The sequence below is a fragment of the Pituophis catenifer genome, unplaced genomic scaffold (assembly GCF_029215685.1).
Source record: "Pituophis catenifer annectens isolate HBS135680 unplaced genomic scaffold, rPitCat1.0.hap2 SCAF_1, whole genome shotgun sequence".
Taxonomy (NCBI): Eukaryota; Metazoa; Chordata; class Lepidosauria; order Squamata; family Colubridae; genus Pituophis; species Pituophis catenifer.
In genome coordinates, this window is record NW_027256881.1 from 19,658,649 (window position 1) to 19,677,113 (window position 18,465).

An 18,465-nucleotide genomic window follows, 5' to 3' on the forward strand; every position below is an offset into this window, starting at 1 on the left:
AACGAACACGTCGATAAGAATTTCTCCAAGTTGAACATTTATTAAAAATGGTTCAGTCTCCTGTTTTCTGTGTTTGAAATGTTCAGCTCAGTGCATTCCTTATTCGGTAGCATTTCTCCTGCCAAGTTGCAGGAAAGAAAAGCATTTGAGGCATTCCCGGGCACTGTTGAAAAATCTGGCTTGTTCCTCAGCGCTTTTCCGATTTCTGTGTCAGCTGACATCAGAAGAATCCCTTCCTCTCAGCCAGAACTGGAGGTTTGTGGTCTCCATCTCTTGTTTTTCCCCCCCTCCTTTTATGCACTTCTTTTTTTAGGTTGCAAACCAATCAGGTAGATATAAAAATCTTCAAACAAAAGAACAGAACTGAAGTAGCATCTTGGATGGGAAATTAAACTTCTTCAAAGAAAAACGAAGGGACAACCATGAGCTGAATGTCTGAGAATCTCCACATATATTCAAATAAAAGAATACTTTCTCATATCCACACACACACACACACACACACACACACACACACACACACACAATGAATAAAACTACATATCATAGAGAAAACAGCTAGGATATTAACAGTTGATTATTTAATTGGTTTCTCAAAGAATACTGTACTTTGTTACAACATGACAAGGACAGGAGACATCAGGAGTCATATTGTAACAATAACAATTCATAAATATCACAAATACTGTCACGTTATCAAATATTGTCAGTATCACAAAGACTGAGTATGCAAAATGCTCACAGCCTCCTTGCCATGGATTAATTTAGATATCTCCTTTTAAAATTGCTTAACGCATTGTAAGCCGCCCTGAGTCTCCAGAGAAAGGCGGCATATAAATTAAAGCCAAAAAAAAAAAAAAAATGGTATTCAATTACAAGTACAAAAATAGGCCTTAAGTAAATAATTCGTATTAAAAGCCTGCTAAATAATCCAAATGATAGCAAAAAATATATAGCTGAAACTTATCCGTTTTCTTTCTTTCACTTCAAGGACCAGGAGCAACCTAAAGAGTTGATTATGACTGGGTTGGTTATTACCTTGGATCAATCACTTTTAAAGAAGAACAAGACAACCTGTGATCCCACTGGGTCATCCTTTCATCAGAGATGTTGCCATTGCAAATTCATTACGTCTTCAACAATGACAAAGCTTCTAATATTCTGTCTTCCCTGGAAAGGTTGGGATACTTTCAGAGATGTATCTGCCTTGCGAATAGTCCACATTGAACTCTATACTATGGTCAAACATCAGCACAGGAAATGTTTTATGACACATTACAGGTAGTCCTCGATGTACGTCCACAATTGAGCCCAAAATTTATGTTGCTAAGCGAGATAGTTGAGCTTTGCCCCATTTTGCGACCTTTCTGGCCACAGTTGTTAAATGAACCACTGCAGTTGTTAAGTTAGTAACACGCCTGTAAAGTAAATCTGACTTCCCCATTGGCTTTACTTGTCAGAAGGTCGTAAAAGGTAATCACATGACCCCAAGACACTGCAATTGACGTAAATATGAATCAGTTGCCAAGCGTCTGAATTTTGATTGTGTGACCATGGGAATGCTGCAACGGTTGTAAGTGTGAAAAACAGTTATATAAGTCATTTTTTTCAGTGATATTGTAACTACATGGCTCAGGGCCAGGTTATCTTCGAGACCGCCTTCTACCACATAGCTCCCAGGGATCGGTAAGATCCCACAGAGTTGGTCTCCTCTGGGTCCTGTCAGCTAAACAATGCCAGCTGGCGGGCCCATGGGGGAGGGCCTTCTCTGTGGCTGCCCCAGCTCTCTGGAATCAGTTACCTCCTGACGTCTGGACCACCCCCACCCTATTGGCCTTCCGAAAAGGGGTGAAGACCTGGCTTTTCCGGCAGGCCTGGGGCCGTTGATCTCACTGTTGCGATCTTGTGAGATCCGGCCATGAATGGTGTGAATGGGTTTTAATGTTTTCATTTTTAAATGTTTTTATAATGGTTTTTTAAAAAATGCATTGTAAGCCGCCCTGAGTCTCCGGAGAAAGGCGGCATATAAATTGAATTAATAAATAAATAATAAATAAATAAATAACTGAACAGTTCCTAAATGGTTGTAAGTAGAGAACTACCAGCATGTTCTGAACTGGTCGATCTTTTTCCATTGTGGGTGGGTGGGTAGGTTGGTTGTTGCCAGTGTCTGGGAAATGCAGTGTACAATGATCAATGTCATCAGAGAAGCAGATAGGACTGCCTTGGGGCGGGGGGGGGGCAGGTATTTGGAGTGATTATCTTAAGTTGTGCAAAACTTATGAAAAGATTTCACACAGATGCTTTATTTCCTTTTCTTCAAAAGAATGCTCTGTTCACTTTCAGAAATTTGTCAAATACATTACTTGGGAAATAGGGGAGCCTGCATGTGGCTTGTGATTTCCTATTACTGAGGTTTAAAAAAGGATTATTTTTCTCCATGTTACACAGAGGGAAAGAGGGAGAGGCTGAAGACCTCATGGTGAGTTCATGATAATGTTGAGATATGAAGAAGGGATTTCCTGATTTGTCAGAAAAGGGTTTCAGATTACTCAAAAACTCCATGAAAAATCAGTTGACTCTGTTGTCCCTCACTCTACTGCCCCAAACATTCCAAAATCTGGTATTACACCTTTTTTACCACAGTGAATTATTAAATATCACATGAATCAGAGCCGGACCTTTTAAATTGCTAAATTACAGTTCCTAGCAGCCTGTCAGAAGGGCATTGGGAATTGTAGCACATCACAGGGACACATCTCACTTGTTTTCTTGTCAGCTCCAACAGGAACAAAAATCAGTTAACAATTAGCAATTCTGGGCCCTGAGAAAAAACATGTCCTCCAGTTTATTGACTCCACTGCTGTCGGAGATCTAAAAAACATCCTGGCAAAGGATAGCTGTTAAGACCTTGGCCTTTCCTCCACATTGCTGGTCTCCTAGAAAGCCTACAAGATACTAACTAGAAACCTAGCGGATAGCTTAACATCCAGACTGAAGCCTACCAATCTTTCTGATTCTTGTAGCCTAACTTGTGACCTATCCCTTCAAATTATTTTTTCATTTAAGAAAATGTATATGGCTGCCTAATCCAGTCTCAGTTGAAATGAGCAATTGAGAAAAAAAAGCAGCAGACCTGTTTCTTGTCCATACTACTGTCTAGTCTGGTGATAGCGAACCTATGACAAGTGTCACAAGTGACACACCCTGTCATTTTTTGTGACATGCTTAGGGGCTGCATGAGAATGTTGTGTACTTTCGCACTACCTCTGGATCTAGTGGGAGTTGTTTGATAGGGCCCTGCTCTCGTGCAAACTCTGGAGTCCCTGAAAATCATGTGAGAATGTCTAGTATGATTTTTGGAGGTTCCAGAGGCCCTGTAAGATTAGGACTCTCTCACTTGACTTCCAGTGGGTGCAGAAGCTACGTAAGAGCCCACCACAATTTCAGGTGGACTCTGCAGCCTCCAAAAAGCATGGGAAGTTCTCATATGGTTTCCAGAGGCTCCAGATACCACACAAGAATGTGGTATGTTCTCACATGGCCTCTGGAAATCGTGCAGCTTTGCTCTCACCCAGCTTCTGGAGCCTCAAAAAAAGCTGCAAGAATGGGACATGCTTTCCTGTTCTTTACAGAGAAGGCCAAGCAAGAGCATTCTCCAAAGTTTCATGGAACCTCAGATAGAGAGACAAAGACAAATGGAAAAATATTTGCAATTATGTGAGTTTTTATTTATTTTATTACATTTATACACTGCCCATCTCACTATCCCACACAACACTTTGTTAAGAATTGTTTCTCCTTTATCCGATGGGGAGGGTGTGACACACCAGCAGATTCAAGTTAGGGTTTTTCTGAATTTTTGACACGCCGAGCCCAAAAGGTTCGCCATCACTGTCTTAGTCTGAAAAAAAATTAAAGGAGAATTTTTTATAAGATACGATGAAGCTAATTAAAAACTGGAAAGCACCCAAATTTCATGTACCTGTATATCTTAGGATATAGAAACATTCTTAAGAATGTGCTCCTAAAAAACAGGGGAATATCATCTTATGGTAAAGTTTTCTTTCAAAATAACTTATTACACCAATATGGCCAAATCTAACCAGCCCAAACAGTTTGGGGCATAACACAAAGCTTTTGCATGATTCTGGGCCACAGTAACTAAATTAAGGAGAAAGGCCAGTAATTTTGGCCCAAAGCTAGATAGAATGTAAGATCAGAAGTACCAGCAGGAAAGTTTTGGAGACCCAGTTGTTCAGCTAAGAAAGTATTTCGGGCCACAAGGATGTAAATAAAATGCTGGCTAGCATCAGGCCCCTTTTTTCTCACATTATCAATCAAAATTCTTGCTTGGTCCTGTGTCTTATCTTTTGCATTCACTTCTTCCACCTCTTCATCATCTATGATTCTCTTATGGAGCAGAACATCCAAGAGTTGGTTGATGATAGATTTGTTAACACGCTTTATAAACTCTGCACGCACTTCTTCCAACTTCTTGTCTGTAAGAAAAACAAGTGCATTTTCCTAAATTTATCACTCTGACTTAAAGAATTACAACATTTTTTGAGAAAAATGGGCCCGTTTTTCACATAAACGGGCGCGCAGAGGGTTTGGTAGGCCTGCAGAGTGCTCCTGGGGGCTGGGGAGGGCAAACCCTTTTTCTTTCTTGCTTACCTCTTCGAAATCGTATACACCAGTGTGGTGTGTCTTATAGTCTGAAAAATATGAAATTACTTTCCTTTGTGAGCTAGAGATAAGCTAGCAAAAAGCATAAAAGGAAGTGTAAAGGCCCTTTAGAAGGATCATAGCTATAAGTAGTAAGGAAAAAAGCTGAATGCTCATTGTTTCAGCTCCCAGGAGTGATTAAGCAGACAAAAGTTTTAAAACTGCCTAAAATGGGGAATGCAGGAATGACAGACTTGCAAGGAATGGATGGTGGAGATACTTCTACCCTTCTCGGATGTCTATACCAGAATTTTTTAACAGCCAGCGGAGAAAAAAGACAAGTCTTGTTAAAATTTTGTAAGTATATTTAGCCATAATTAAAACTCCCAAAGAATTACTTATGGCCTTCTAAATGCACCTTTGAAAAACCAGTTAGTTATACTTGCTCTTATGACTGAATTATGGGAGTCTGGAAAATTTGAAGAACAGTAGTATGCTCAGCTGTTTTTAAATGTCAGTAGTAATACAGAGTTATTGAGCTAATGCCAGCATGTTCAGTAAAGTGGACCCCAACAAAGGAAATTATTTTCAAATGAAGTCATCTTTGAGAACATCTGCACCACATTTAAACGACTCGAGTATTTTACCAGATGCTCCCTTGGAATTTCTCCCACCATTGTATAGCCCTCCAAATGGGGCAGCCCCAATTCAAATTCAAATTGACCCACAACAGGAGGTCCCTAGATTGGTGCAGGGACCCCCGGACCACCCAGTTGTGGCCTCAAGTGTTTTAGATTCTCCACCAAACAGTGGCTCTTAAGAATACCCAAATCTTGCTCATTTCCTTGAAATGGATCAAGCCACCCCTTAACTGCCTTATCAGTTTCGAAGGCGAGGGAACTCAAGGCTTTTGCCTTTGTGGGAGCAAATTGTTGTGTCACCTGCAGGTGCCCCCCAAAGGATGTTACTATATACGCCTTTTTCCACCAGTATTTTATATAATTGGAAAAATAATATTCCAGCATATAGTGAAAAATCCTACAAAAATGGCTGAATTGTTTAGAAGTATTGTTCCTACTCATAATCCTACATGGAATGACTTACAAACTATGTTTAATGTTTTTCTGACTGAGGAGGAAAAATGGATGGCTGTGGAGAAAGGTAAATTAGAGATACCAGAGAATGTTAGAGATGCTTTGTTTCCCTTCAAGAGCCTATGTGGGATCCAAGCATCCCAGCAGATTTGAGAACTAACAGAGTAGTTGCAGCTTTACTGATTGCTATTCCAAAGAAGAAAAATTTAGGGAAGATTTATGAAACTAGACAACTTCCTAATGAGACTCCCAAGTTCATTTCTAAGTCGTTTATGTGATAATATGAGGCAATATTCTGATTTGGATCCCGATGCCCCAGAGAATCAGAGGATGTTAAACATATTGTTCATGGGAAGGTATTAGAAGAAAGTTACAGAAGTTAGAGGGACCAGTGGCTCTTCTAGTCAGCCAGCTTGTGGAAAGTGCTTATAAAGTGTTTGTGAATAGGGATAAAGAGAAAGAGAAGTAGGAAAATGTACATGCAAGAAAGAATGGTATATTCTTGGCACAGGCTTTGCAAAGCAGTGGTAGGAATAGTAATTCTCCTGGAAGAGGGGCCCAAGGAAGGACAGGAAGAGAGGATTAGGAAGACAAAGATATAATGTATTTCCAGGACAAGGAAACAGAGCACCTCTTAAGAAAAATGAATACGCTCTTTGCAGGAAAATAGAACATTGGCAGGTTGCATGCCCATTAAATGCAAAACATAAATTTGTTCCATCTGGGGATAACCAGCATGCATCTACCAGTCAAAATCTTCTTATGATGGAAGAACAAGAATGAGGCAGCTATATAGATATATTGGACTGTGTTACTCCAAGGATTTAAAAATAGTCCAACTATTTTTGGGGAAGCTCTTGGGTCTAACTTACTTAGATGGACCCCCCTATCAGGAATGAATAGCAGTGTTGCAATATATGTATGGTTTATTACTGGGAGCTCCTTTTAAGGTAGAATCTGCATTCAATGCATTCCAAGGCACGAGCCTGAAAAAGCCATATTTGACCTTCAATATAGCCATAGGATAGAAAATTTTCCTACATTGCAATCTAATAGTTTTATAAAAGCTTATCAACATTTTAAAAGAGAGAAAAGTAAGTCAAATCAAAATATAAAGTAATTATGTTTAAAACACAAAGTAAAATATAGAATAACTTATTAACTAACAAATTATAAAATCCATGTCATTTGCCCCTCAATTTACAATGGCAATAAAACCAGTAACTATAAAACAGTCTCAAAACAATAAAACAAACCCCCTGCTCCTTAATCATCTCCTTGCAATGCCTAGCAACAAGCTTCTGTACTTTCTATCTATGCAATCCTGTCGCCAGCGCTTTGATAAAATCCTGGTCTTTTTTGCTATAAACTAGAAGGCAGCCAAAGCAACCAACATTGGGTGCCAGATTGGGTGCAAAAAGGAAAAAAGGAAAAAAAATGCAGTGCAAGAGAGTGAAAAGAAAACAGTAACGCTGCCACTCCAGCTCTTTCAGGATTTCAGGTTTTAAGGGGGGAAAAAAAGGGAGGGAGCAGTGGAGGAGGAGAAGCACCCTATGATCTTACCTGCCATGAGACCTCAAGATTCAGCCGATACTTGGCAGCGATGATGGGGAACAAAAAAGCTCACGACCAACAGCAGTTCCAGCTTTGGCCAACTGTGAAAGTGGCTGAGTAAGAGCACACCACACTCTCATGTGGCCTCTGCAGCCCCCCAAAAGTATAGGAAGTTCTCATGTGGTTTCCAGGGGCTTCAGACACCAGACAAAGAATGTGGTATGCTCTCACATGGCCTCTGGACCCTCTGGAAATCATGCAAAATGGCTCTGCTTTCACAGAGCCTCTGGTGCCTCAAAAAAGACTGCAAGAATGGGACATGCTTTCCTGTTTTTTTCAGAGAAGGCCACGCAAGAGCATTCTCTAAAGTTTTCAGGCCTCATGCAACTTCAGATAGAAAGACAAAGACAAATCGAATTATGTGAGTTTTTATTCATTTTATTAGATATATATGCTGCCCATCTCACTATCCCAACAACGCTTTGTTAAGAATTGTTTCTCCTTTATCCGATGGGGAGGGCATGACACACCAGCAGAGTCAAGTTAGACTTTTTCTGAACTTTTGACACACCGAGCCCAAAAGGTTCGCCATCACTGTCCTAGTCCAAAAAAATTAAAATAAAGCAGAGTTTTTATAAGATATGATGAAGCTAATGTAAGGTCCCAAAATACACTTGAGTCACCAGAATGCCAAAGAGAGAGACTCAAGACGAGGCTTGCAAAAAAGCAGATTTATTTACTGGGTGGAACTATATACAGAACATACAGATACAATTCATGTGAGGAGATAGCCACACCTTGGAAAAGGTATGGCGTCCTTTTATACCCTCAGAAACGTCAGCTTTGTACCCAATTCTGGCCTCCTAATTTAGGTTTGTGTATTCCTTATTTATTTATTTATTTATTTATTTATTTATTTATTTATTTATTTATTTATTTATTTATTTATTTATTTATATTTGTATACCGCCCTACTCCTGGAGGACTCAGGGTGGTGAACAGCCAAGATAAAAATACAAGAACATACAAAAGTTAAAAACTATTAAAAATAAATTAAATAATTTGGGCTCAAAAAACCAATTTAAGACATCCAATTTATCTAAAAACATTTAAAACCCAATTTAAAAGGGAGAGTTAGGCCAGACCAGCCTGTTGGAATAGAAACGTTTTTAGGGCGCGGCAGAAGATGCGTAGGTCTTGGATCCTCCTTATCTCCGGGGGGAGCTCGTTCCAGATGGCAGGTGCCCCCACAGAGAAGGCTCTCCTCCTGGGGGCCGCCAGTCGACATTGTTTGGCCGACGGCATCCTGAGGAGCCCCTCTCTATGGGAGCGAACTGGTCGGTGAGAGGCTACTGCTGACAGAAGGCGGTCTCTTAAGTACCCTGGTCCTGAGCCATGGAGCGCTCTAAAGGTGGTAACCAAAACCTTGAAGTGCACCCGGAAGATCACTGGGAGCCAGTGCAGCTCGCACAGGAGGGGGGTCACATGGGAGCGCCACATCGCTCCCGTCACCATCCGTGCGGCCGCATTCTGGACCAGTTGGAGCCTCCGGGTGCTCCTCAAGGGGAGCCCCATGTAGAGAGCATTGCAATAGTCCAGGCGTGAGGTGACAAGGGCGTGAGTGACCGTGCGTAACGAGTCCCGATCCAGAAAGGGACGCAACTGGCGAATCAGGCGAACCTGATAAAAAGTCCTCCTGGCCATGGCCGCCATATGCTCTTCTAAAGACAGCCGTGAATCCAGGAGGACGCCCAAGTTGCGAACCCCATCTGTGCGGGCCAACGACTCGCCCCCAATAGTCAGTGATGGCGCCAACTGACTATATCGGGATGTCGGAAACCACAGCCACTCAGTCTTGGATGGGTTGAGTCTGAGTCTGTTCCTCCCCATCCAGATCCATACGGCCTCCAGGCACCGGGACATCACCTCGAGGGCATCATTGGGGTGGTCTGGGGTGGAGATGTACAGCTGGGTGTCATCAGCGTACTGATGGCACTTCACCCCAAATCCATGGATGATCTCACCCAGCGGCTTCACATAAATGTTGAACAGAAGGGGCGAGAGGACCGATCCTTGCGGCACCCCACATACAAGAGGCCTCGGGGTCAACCTCTGCCCCCCTGTCAACATGGACTGCGACCGGTCGGAGAGAAAGGAGAACCACTGTAAAACAGTGCCCCCCACCCCCAACCCTTCCAACCGATGCAGCATGATACCATGGTCGATGGTATCAAAAGCCGCTGAGAGGTCTAATAGGACCAGGACAGAGGAGCAACCCCTGTCCTGAGCCCTCCAGAGATCATCAACCAATGCGACCAATGCCGTCTCCATGCTGTACCCGGGCCTGAAGCCCGACTGGAATGGATCTAGATAATTCGATTCATCCAGGTACTGAGGCAGCTGTCGTGCAACCACACTCTCAACAACCTTCGCAACAAAGCAAAGGTTGGAGACAGGACGATAATTTGCTAACACAGCCGGGTCCAGGGAGGGCTTCTTGAGGAGGGGCCTCACCACCGCTTCTTTCAGGGCGGCGGGAAAGACACCCTCACTCAAAGAAGCATTTATAATCCCCTGGAGTCAGCCTCTTGTAACCTCCCGGGAGGCCAGCACCAGCCAGGAGGGACACGGGTCCAATAAACATGTGGCCACACTCAGGCTGCTCAGTATCCTGTCCACGCTTTCGGGAGTCACAGGATCAAACTCTTCCCATATAATATTCTCAGGACCAGCCCCTGTCATCTCCCCTGGATCTACCCAGTCAGAGTCCAGCTGTTCCCGAATCTGAGCAATTTTGTCATACAGATATTGTACAAAATCCTCAGCTCTACCCTCCAAGGGGTCCTCCCGCGCCCCCTGGTGGAGCAGGGAGCGGGTCACCCTAAACAGGGCGGCTGGGCGATTATCTGATGACGCAATAAGAGCAGAAAAGTAGTTACTCTTCTCTACTCTTATCGCCACTAGGTAATTCTTAATATGAGATCTTACCAGTGTCTGGTCGGATTCAGAACAACTAGCCCTCCAACTGCTCTCTAGGCGTCTTTTCCAGCGCTTCATCTCCCTCAGCTCCTCAGTGTACCAAGGAGCCAGGTGAGACCGGCGCCGGGTCAGAGGCCGCAAAGGCACGACTCGGTCCAAAGCCCCAGCAGCCACCCTATCCCAGGCAGCTACTAAGTCCTCAGCCGAGTCGTGTGCCAGAACCTCAGGAAATGGCCCAAGCTCCATCTGGAACCTATCAGGATCCATCAGGCGCCTGGGGCGGAACCACCTGGTCGGTTCCGCCTCCCTGCGGCGGGGTGTGGCGGTTCGAAGGTCCAGGCGAAGGAGGGAGTGATCTGACCATGACAAGGGTTCAATCGGTATATCCCCTATCTCAAGATCACTCAACCACTGTCCAGAGACAAAAACCAGGTCCAGTGTGTGTCCCCCCATGTGAGTAGGGCCATAAATTAATTGGGTCAAGTCCATGGCCGTCATGGAAGCCATGAACTCCCGAGCCACCTTGGACCTCTCGCCGACCGTTGCCCTGCAAGGGGGAATAGAAACTTCCCAATTAGTCATCCTTAAGCATTTCTTTGTTTACTCAATTGGCCACTTTGGCCCCCTGGCTCTAGAAAGTAGGACTTTATCCAGATCAAACATAAATTAGGGCATAAATTATCCAGTGGTGGGATTCAATTTTTTTAACAACTGGTTCTGTGGGCGTGGCTTAGTTGGGGGTGTGGCTTGGTGGTCATGTGACTGGGTGGGCGTGGCTAGCTGGTCATGTGACTGGGTGGGCGTGGCTATCTGCATAGGGACTACAGAGGGCTGAAAAAAGTCATTTCTGACTGTTCCTCGCACTTTTGACCGGTCCTCGCACTTATAATCATCCTCACATTTATGCCCGTTGCAGCATTCTTAACAACCGTGTCACTCATTTCACAACTGCTTCTCTTCATCATGGTGACAAGATAGGGCAAAAACGTAAAATGTGAGGACAGTCGTAAGTTCGAGGACTGGTCAAAAGTGTGAGGACCAGTCAGAAATAACTTTTTCAGCCCTCTGAGTAGTCCATATGCATAAAAGGATACAGCAATAGAGAGGGATGAAGGAAGGGAAGGGAAATTAGAGTAGGAGTGAGAGGAAGAGAGGGAGGAAGAGAGGAGGAGAAGGAGAAAGGAAGAGGGAGGAGAAGAAGAGGGGGAGGAAGAGAAAGTAAGAAGGAAAGAAAAGAGAGAGGTGATAGGTTTGAGAAGAAAGATTGCTGTACAATAAAAAAGATGAAAGGGAAGAAACAAATATAAAGATATTAAGATAAAGAATGAATTGTTAAACTTTAAAGAATAAAAGAGAACAAATATGAATAAATAACAATAATTAAAAACACACATACAAACATACAATGTATTTTCTTTGAACAGAGTATTTGGCCGGTTCACAAATTTAAACAGTGTTTAGTCATTTCAATTAAATTTACAATTTCTATATTTCCGTTTTGCCATATTTATTCTTCATCTATTTTTGTAAAAAACCAATATTACCCTTCATCCTCATCTCTAATCTTAATCAAATTCAATTTTTCCCTTCTATTCTATATTATACCCCTTCCCATTGTCATCTATTTTTATATCCATCCTCACATTGGTTAATTATGTAATATTACAGTTGTTTAATATAAATTCAACATTTTAATATAAATCAATTAGTTATATAACTACCTTTTTTGTATATTAATCAATATGAACATGAATATTCAAATTATTTCCATGCAATCCAATTTCTTACAAATCAATTAATTATATTTACAATAATAAACCAAATAATTTCCCCCATATATTCCTCCAAACCACAACTTAACCATTTCTGCTTTCAACACAATATACAATTAATAGTATCTCAATTATTACAATTCCCTAGTTAAATAGAGCTTTTTTTCTTTTGTGTTTTAAAATCTTGAACTCCTCTTCTTCCCTAAATTTCCCATTGTTTGCACCTACCTTTTTTGGTGAGGAAAAAGAAAAGAAATCTGCCTGCCTAATTTTCCAACATTGCAGCAACAGCAAAGCCAACAGCCTGCTTTACTTTCAGTTTCGTTTTTCAGCATAGCTAGGGGAAAAAAAATCTGCTCCAGCAAGCAGCAGAGCCCTGAGCAAAACAACTGAGAGCAAATCAGCTGAGACTCGGGAGCCGATCTAATCAAGGGCTAATTAGCCTATGCTGAAGCTCCGCGGGCCAATAAAATTACAAAAAAACACTTAACCGTTTGTTAAATTGCTGGCTCGCCCGCCCCTCACCCACCACTATTTATTGGCAATAAATAGTGGTGCGGAGGGGCGGGGCAAGGGGCGGGGCGAGCCAGCAATTTAACAAACGGTTCGGCCGAACCCCCTAGAACTGGCAGAATCCCACCACTGAAATTATCCCTTGGAGATAAGTACCATGCTCTTAGATAGCACAAGGAAAAACAGGGAGAAGATTGATATGGGTTCAGGTCAAATGGCAGGGACATATGTTTGACAAATACCAGATACATTACAGAGGCCTAATAACAGAATATGTTTGTTACAGGAGATACAAATATAAAGACATAATATGTGTGATACAAATACAAAGGCATATATGTATTACAGGAACCTAATGGTTACAGAATCTAGTATACCAATATATCATATTCTAATATTATTTATTATATCCTTATTATTGTTTCCCTTTCACTAATTAAAAAATGGAAGACACCCAAATTCCATGTACCTATATCTCAATATAGAAACATTCTTAAGAATGTGCTCCTAAAAAACAGGGGAATATCATCTTATGGTAAAGTTTCCTTTCAAAATGACTTATTATACCAATATGGCCAAATCTAACAAGCCCAAAGAGTTTGGAGCACAACACAAAACTTTTGCATGATTCTGGGCCACATAACTAAATTAGGGAGAGAGGCCAGTAATTTTGGCCCAAAGCTAGATGATATACTGTAAGATCAGAGGTACCAGCAGGAAAGTTTTGGAGATCCAGTTGTTCAGCTAAGTAAGCATTTCGGGCCAGGAGGAAGTCAATAAAGAGGCAGCTAGCTTCAGCCCCCCACCTTTTTTTAAAAATTTGATTTATATGCCGCCCTTCTCCGGAGACTCAGGGCAGCTTACAATGTGCTCAGCAATAGCCTTCATCCTTTTGTATATTTATACAAAGTCAGTTTATTGCCCCCACAACTGGGTCCTCAATTTACCTACCTTAGAAAGGATGGAAGGCTGAGTCAACCTTGAGCATTGGCGAGATTCGAACCTGCAGTAATTGCAGGTAGCTGGTCTTAATAACCAGCTTAATAACAGGGTGCCTTAGACCACTGTACTACCAAGGCTCTTTTTTCTCACACTATCGATCAAAATTCTTGCTTGTTCCTGCGTCTTATTGCTCTCATTCACTCTTTCCACCTCTTCATCATCCATGATTTCCTCACGGTGCAGATCATCCAAGAGTTGGCTGATGATAGGTTTGTTAACACGCTTTATAAACACGCGCACTTCTCCCAACCTCTGATCTGTAAGGAAAACAAATGCATTTTTCACATTTAGGATTGTTGAACAACTTCTGCACTCATGTGATTGCAGTTCAGACAATTGGCAACCTGCTTGTATTTACAATTGGTTGTAGCATCCTGCAGTCAAGTGGTAGTAATTTGTTACCTTTCCCCCCCTCCCTAACTTCTGGCAAAAAAATGCCCATTAGGATTCTGCAGAAAGAGAAAAAAGTGATGCTGGACTCTTTATCTAATCACAACCCCTTATATACATACACATGTACATGCACAGATATTGTTCCTACAACAGTTAAATACCACCAGTAGCTGATTTGTGCCACATGCTAAACTTGTCTAATGTTAATCTGAGTTTGCTTTTTTAGCTTAGGATCTAAACGCTGTGCATTTTGGTTAATTTATGATTCTTTATTTTATATAAACACAGAAAACAGGTTAATTCAGGAACCCAGTAAACATGTTATATGGCAGCTTCAACTCCCAAAATCTCTCAGTCAGCAAGCTAGGAAAACACTGCTGTAGACCCCAACAAAATCATGGAGGAAGGTTTGCCCAATTGCAAATAGTTTGTGCTAATGGGCAATCACTACCACCATTTATTCAAAGGCATACTGGTGAGTCCCTAACATGCAGGCTTACTTCCAGAGAAAACAATGAGTTGCAGTCACCTCCACATTTTGACTTTCTAAGAACATGTACTGGGCCCAGAGCCTAGTGTCCATCCATCCACCCATCTACCCACCCATCCAGTCATTCATTCAAGAGAAGCAGAATATTTGGGATACTCAATTGAACTTGAAAAATGGGAAGAAATTTGGGGGAAAACCTTAAAATTAACAATGTTGGTTTCCTATAAGGAAAATATATACAAAATGCTGTATAGATGGCACCTGCCCCCGGCTAGATTATCGAAGATGTTCCTGGGAACCTCTCCGGTTTGTTGGAAATGCAACGCTGCTATGGGAACTTACTTTCATTGTTGGTGGACCTGTCCCCGAGCAAAAGAATATTGGACTAGAATTCAAAAATGGATTTTAGAAATCATAGGATGTAGAATAGATTTGAACCCGGAAACGTTTTTACTAGGCATGAAACCAGAGAATTTAAACAAATCTAATTGGTATCTCGCTCTCCACATCATCATTGCAGCCAGGATCTCGTTTGCGCAAGAATGGAAATCCAAAAATATCCCATCAGAGGCTACGTTAATTGCAAAGATCATGGACTGTGCAGAAGCAGACAAGCTTACTGGACTTTTGCGAGATAGACAAGAATCGGGGTTATATAGAAGCTGGGACAGATGGTATGCTTGGCTGAAAAAAAAAATCTTAAGAAGAATAAAAATATTAACCTTAATGTGAACGTGAGTAAATATTTATAGGAGCATTGCATGACAGTTGAGAATTTTTTCTCCTGGATAAACTTTTCTTTCTTTTGATGAGTTGGCTTAAAGGAGGTTTGTACTTTCTCTAGGCGAAAATTGACTTCCAACTACTGCATCACAAATCATTGTGATGTTATTCAGGACATAGCATCCTGTTTGAATTTTGCTCTTAGATGTTTTCCTTTTGGGTCTCTCATTCTTGGCTCTCACTTCCTTGTCCTAAAATTCTTGGAAAGCTACATAAATAGCTATATCAAGGAACTCATACCAGGCCAGCAGTTGATTCAGCATTGATTTCCTTTGTTGCAGAAAAATTAGCTACAAAGTTTTGACTGATTAGTTATCAGTTAGGCACAGAAGGGTGACATCTGTAATATTTTAGTAATGAACCCAACTTCTGGGAGGGCCATCTTCTACCAGGAATGTGAATAAAGATAATCCTTGATTTACAACAGTTGGTTTAGTGACTGTTTGAAGTTAAACATCACCAAAAAAAGTGACTTATGACCACTTTTCACACTTATGACCATTGCAGCTTCTCCATGATCACATGATTTACATTCAGATCCTTGACAACTGGTTCATATCTATGATGGTTGCAGTGTCCCAGGCGGTGGTGAAATCCAAATTGTTTTACTACCAATTGGCTTGGTAGGTGTGGCTTGGTGGCATGGCAGGGAAAGGCGTGGCTTGGTAGGTGTGGCTTGGTGGCGTGGCAGGGAAAGGCGTGACTTGGTAGGTGTGGCTTGGTGGCGTGGCAGGGAAAGGATACTGCAAAATCCCCATTCCCTCCCCACTCTGGGACCAGCCAGAGGTGGTATTTGCCAGTTCTCCAAACTACTCAAAATTTCTGCTACCGGTTCTCCAGAACCTGTCAGAACCTGCTGGATTTCATCCCTGGTCCCAGGGTCATGTGATCATCTTTTGCTATCTTCTGACAAGCTAAGTCAATGGGGAAGTCAGATGCACTTAACAACCATGTTACTAATTTAACAACCGCAGAGATTTGCTTAACAAACGTGGCAAGAAAAGTTGTAAAATGGGACAAAACTCACTTAACAACCATCTTGCTTAGCAACCGAAATGTTGGGCTCAATTGTGATCATAAGTCGAGGACTACCTGTGCTTTGTTGCTTGTTGCCTACTGCTTGCTAATGATCAGTGTCCGTTTTCTGAAAGGGTATAAAAACTATGTTAATTTGTGTATGTATCTCAATTTGTGACTAGTCCAGAGAGAACCCTTCTTTGTGCTCCACTTGAATTGTACAAGTGAACCCAACTTAATGCCATGTAGGGAGAGAATTACTGGTGTATAATCTATATCTGAGGAAGCAATTGTGTTTGCCTACTCACACAATATTGACTGATTAAGTTGATTGGTCAGCCTAAGCAACTCTGAGAGCGTTACAATGGCAATAAAACCAGTAACTATAAAACAATCTCAAAACAATAAAAAAAATACTCCTGCTCCTTAATCACCCACTTGTGATGCCTCGCAACCAGCTCGAGTTGCTCTCCTCCGGTACTTTCTATCTATATATGATCCTGCCAGAGTCTTGATTTAAAATCCTGATCTTTGTATATAGGAAGGCAGCCAAAGCAACCCGCTTTAGGAATAAAGTTCATATTTGCATGTTGCAAGATACAGAGTGGCTGGAAAAAGGAAGAGCCCTCCTTGCATAGTACATATAAAAAATGCAGCGTAAGAGAGCAAAAAGGAAAAAGTCAACCAACCCCCCCCTTTCAGGATTTAAGGTTTTAAAAAGAAAAAGGTGTGGGGGGGGGGTGAGTAGAGAAGTATCTATGATCTTACCTGCCATGATCCCTCAGCTGATACTGGGCAGCGATGACAGGGAAGGAAAAAGCTCAAGAAACAGCAGCAGTTCCAGCTTCACCAAATAAGAGGGGAGGGACTTTGCAAAAATGTATTTCCGCCAAATACAGGCAGAGGGCGCGATCCCCTCTTTCAAGATATATGCAGCCACCTCGACAGGCAAACTATCTTTTGCCCTTCACAATTCTGGATTGCTTTGAGTGTTTATGTGCCATCAAAACGTTTTCCCACTCTTAATGAACACATCGATAAGATTTTCTCCAAGCTGAACATTTATTAAAAATGGTCCAGTCTCCTGTTTTCTGTGTTTGAAATGTTCATCTCAAGTGGATTCCTTATTTGGTAGCTTTTGTTCTGCCAAGCTGCAGGAAAGGAAAGCTGAGGCATTCCCAGGCACTGCTGAAAAATCTGGCTTGGTTCCCAGCGCTTTTCCGATTTCTATGTCAGCTGACATCAGAAGAATCCCTTCCTCCCGGCCAGAACTGGATGTTTGTGGTCTCCTTCCCTTGTTTCACCCCCTCCTTTTATGCTCTTCTTTTTTTAGGTTGCAAACCAATCAGGTAGATTTAAAAATCTCCAAACAAAAGAACAGAACTGAAGAAGCTCCTTGGATGAGAGACAAAACGTCTTCAAGGAAAAACAAAGAAAGTCCAATTGCCTTTTGAAAAAGCACCTTTGAGAATCTCCACAGACGTTCAAACAAAAGAATACTCTCTCAAAGATTTGGTGAACAAATCTTTTTTTTTAAAAAAAATATATACAATGAATAAAACTACATATCGCAGAGAAAACAGGATATTAACAGTTGTTTATTTAATTGGTTGCCCAACAAATCTGTACTCTGTTACACAATGATAAAAAGTTCGTTGCAGTGGGGCCAGATGGCCTTTGGGAACATTTTATTCCACAACTGCTACATCAAAATGAAAAATATTTTTTCCTGGATCCTTCCTCCTCCTCCTTCTCTTCACTTGGGTAACATAGAGTTCTGATCCCAAACTCTTTAGACCTTTTAAAATACTTAAAAATACAATGACTTTTAAAATATTTGAGTTAAATTCAGAGCAGGGTAGCAATCAGGAAAAATTCTATTTCTAGTATTTTGATATGTCCTGTGGGACTGAACTCATCAAGTACTTCTTCAAAGAGAGTGATACTGCCTAAATAAGATGTTTATTTGTTCACCCTCTTCCCTCAAATGGAATAGGACTTTGCTTTCTTCTTGCTGAGGTCTAAAGAGATGCAAAGAATTGTGGGATTCACTTCACCGGGCAGAGATTTTGCACCATGCCAGATTGTTGTAGGTAGTGTTGAAGGTGCTGGACTAGAAACCAGGAGATTGTGGGTCCTAAACCTCCCTTAGGCATGGAAAGCAACTGGGTGACTTTGGGCTGGTCACACTCGTCAGCCC

General features: G+C 41.7%; 1 protein-coding gene and 1 long non-coding RNA gene across 2 annotated transcripts; both read right to left on the reverse strand.

Moving 5' to 3' along the window:
* Positions 1–3,730: 3,730 nt before the first annotated feature.
* On the reverse strand, positions 3,731–7,332 carry CARD16 (caspase recruitment domain family member 16). The gene is made up of 3 exons (XM_070931971.1): positions 7,326–7,332; positions 4,230–4,502; positions 3,731–3,904 (listed from the first exon to the last, which is right to left on the reverse strand). Exons 1-3 carry the CDS (start codon positions 7,330–7,332, stop codon positions 3,900–3,902), a joined length of 285 nt encoding a protein of 94 aa, XP_070788072.1. The 3' UTR covers positions 3,731–3,899.
* A 430-nt stretch (positions 7,333–7,762) lies between these two features.
* LOC139308536 (uncharacterized) lies at positions 7,763–17,087 on the reverse strand. Its single transcript, XR_011599725.1, has 3 exons — positions 17,034–17,087; positions 13,532–13,839; positions 7,763–7,915 (listed from the first exon to the last, which is right to left on the reverse strand). It is a non-coding gene; the product is annotated as an uncharacterized lncRNA (long non-coding RNA).
* Between the last annotated feature and the right edge of the window lie 1,378 nt (positions 17,088–18,465).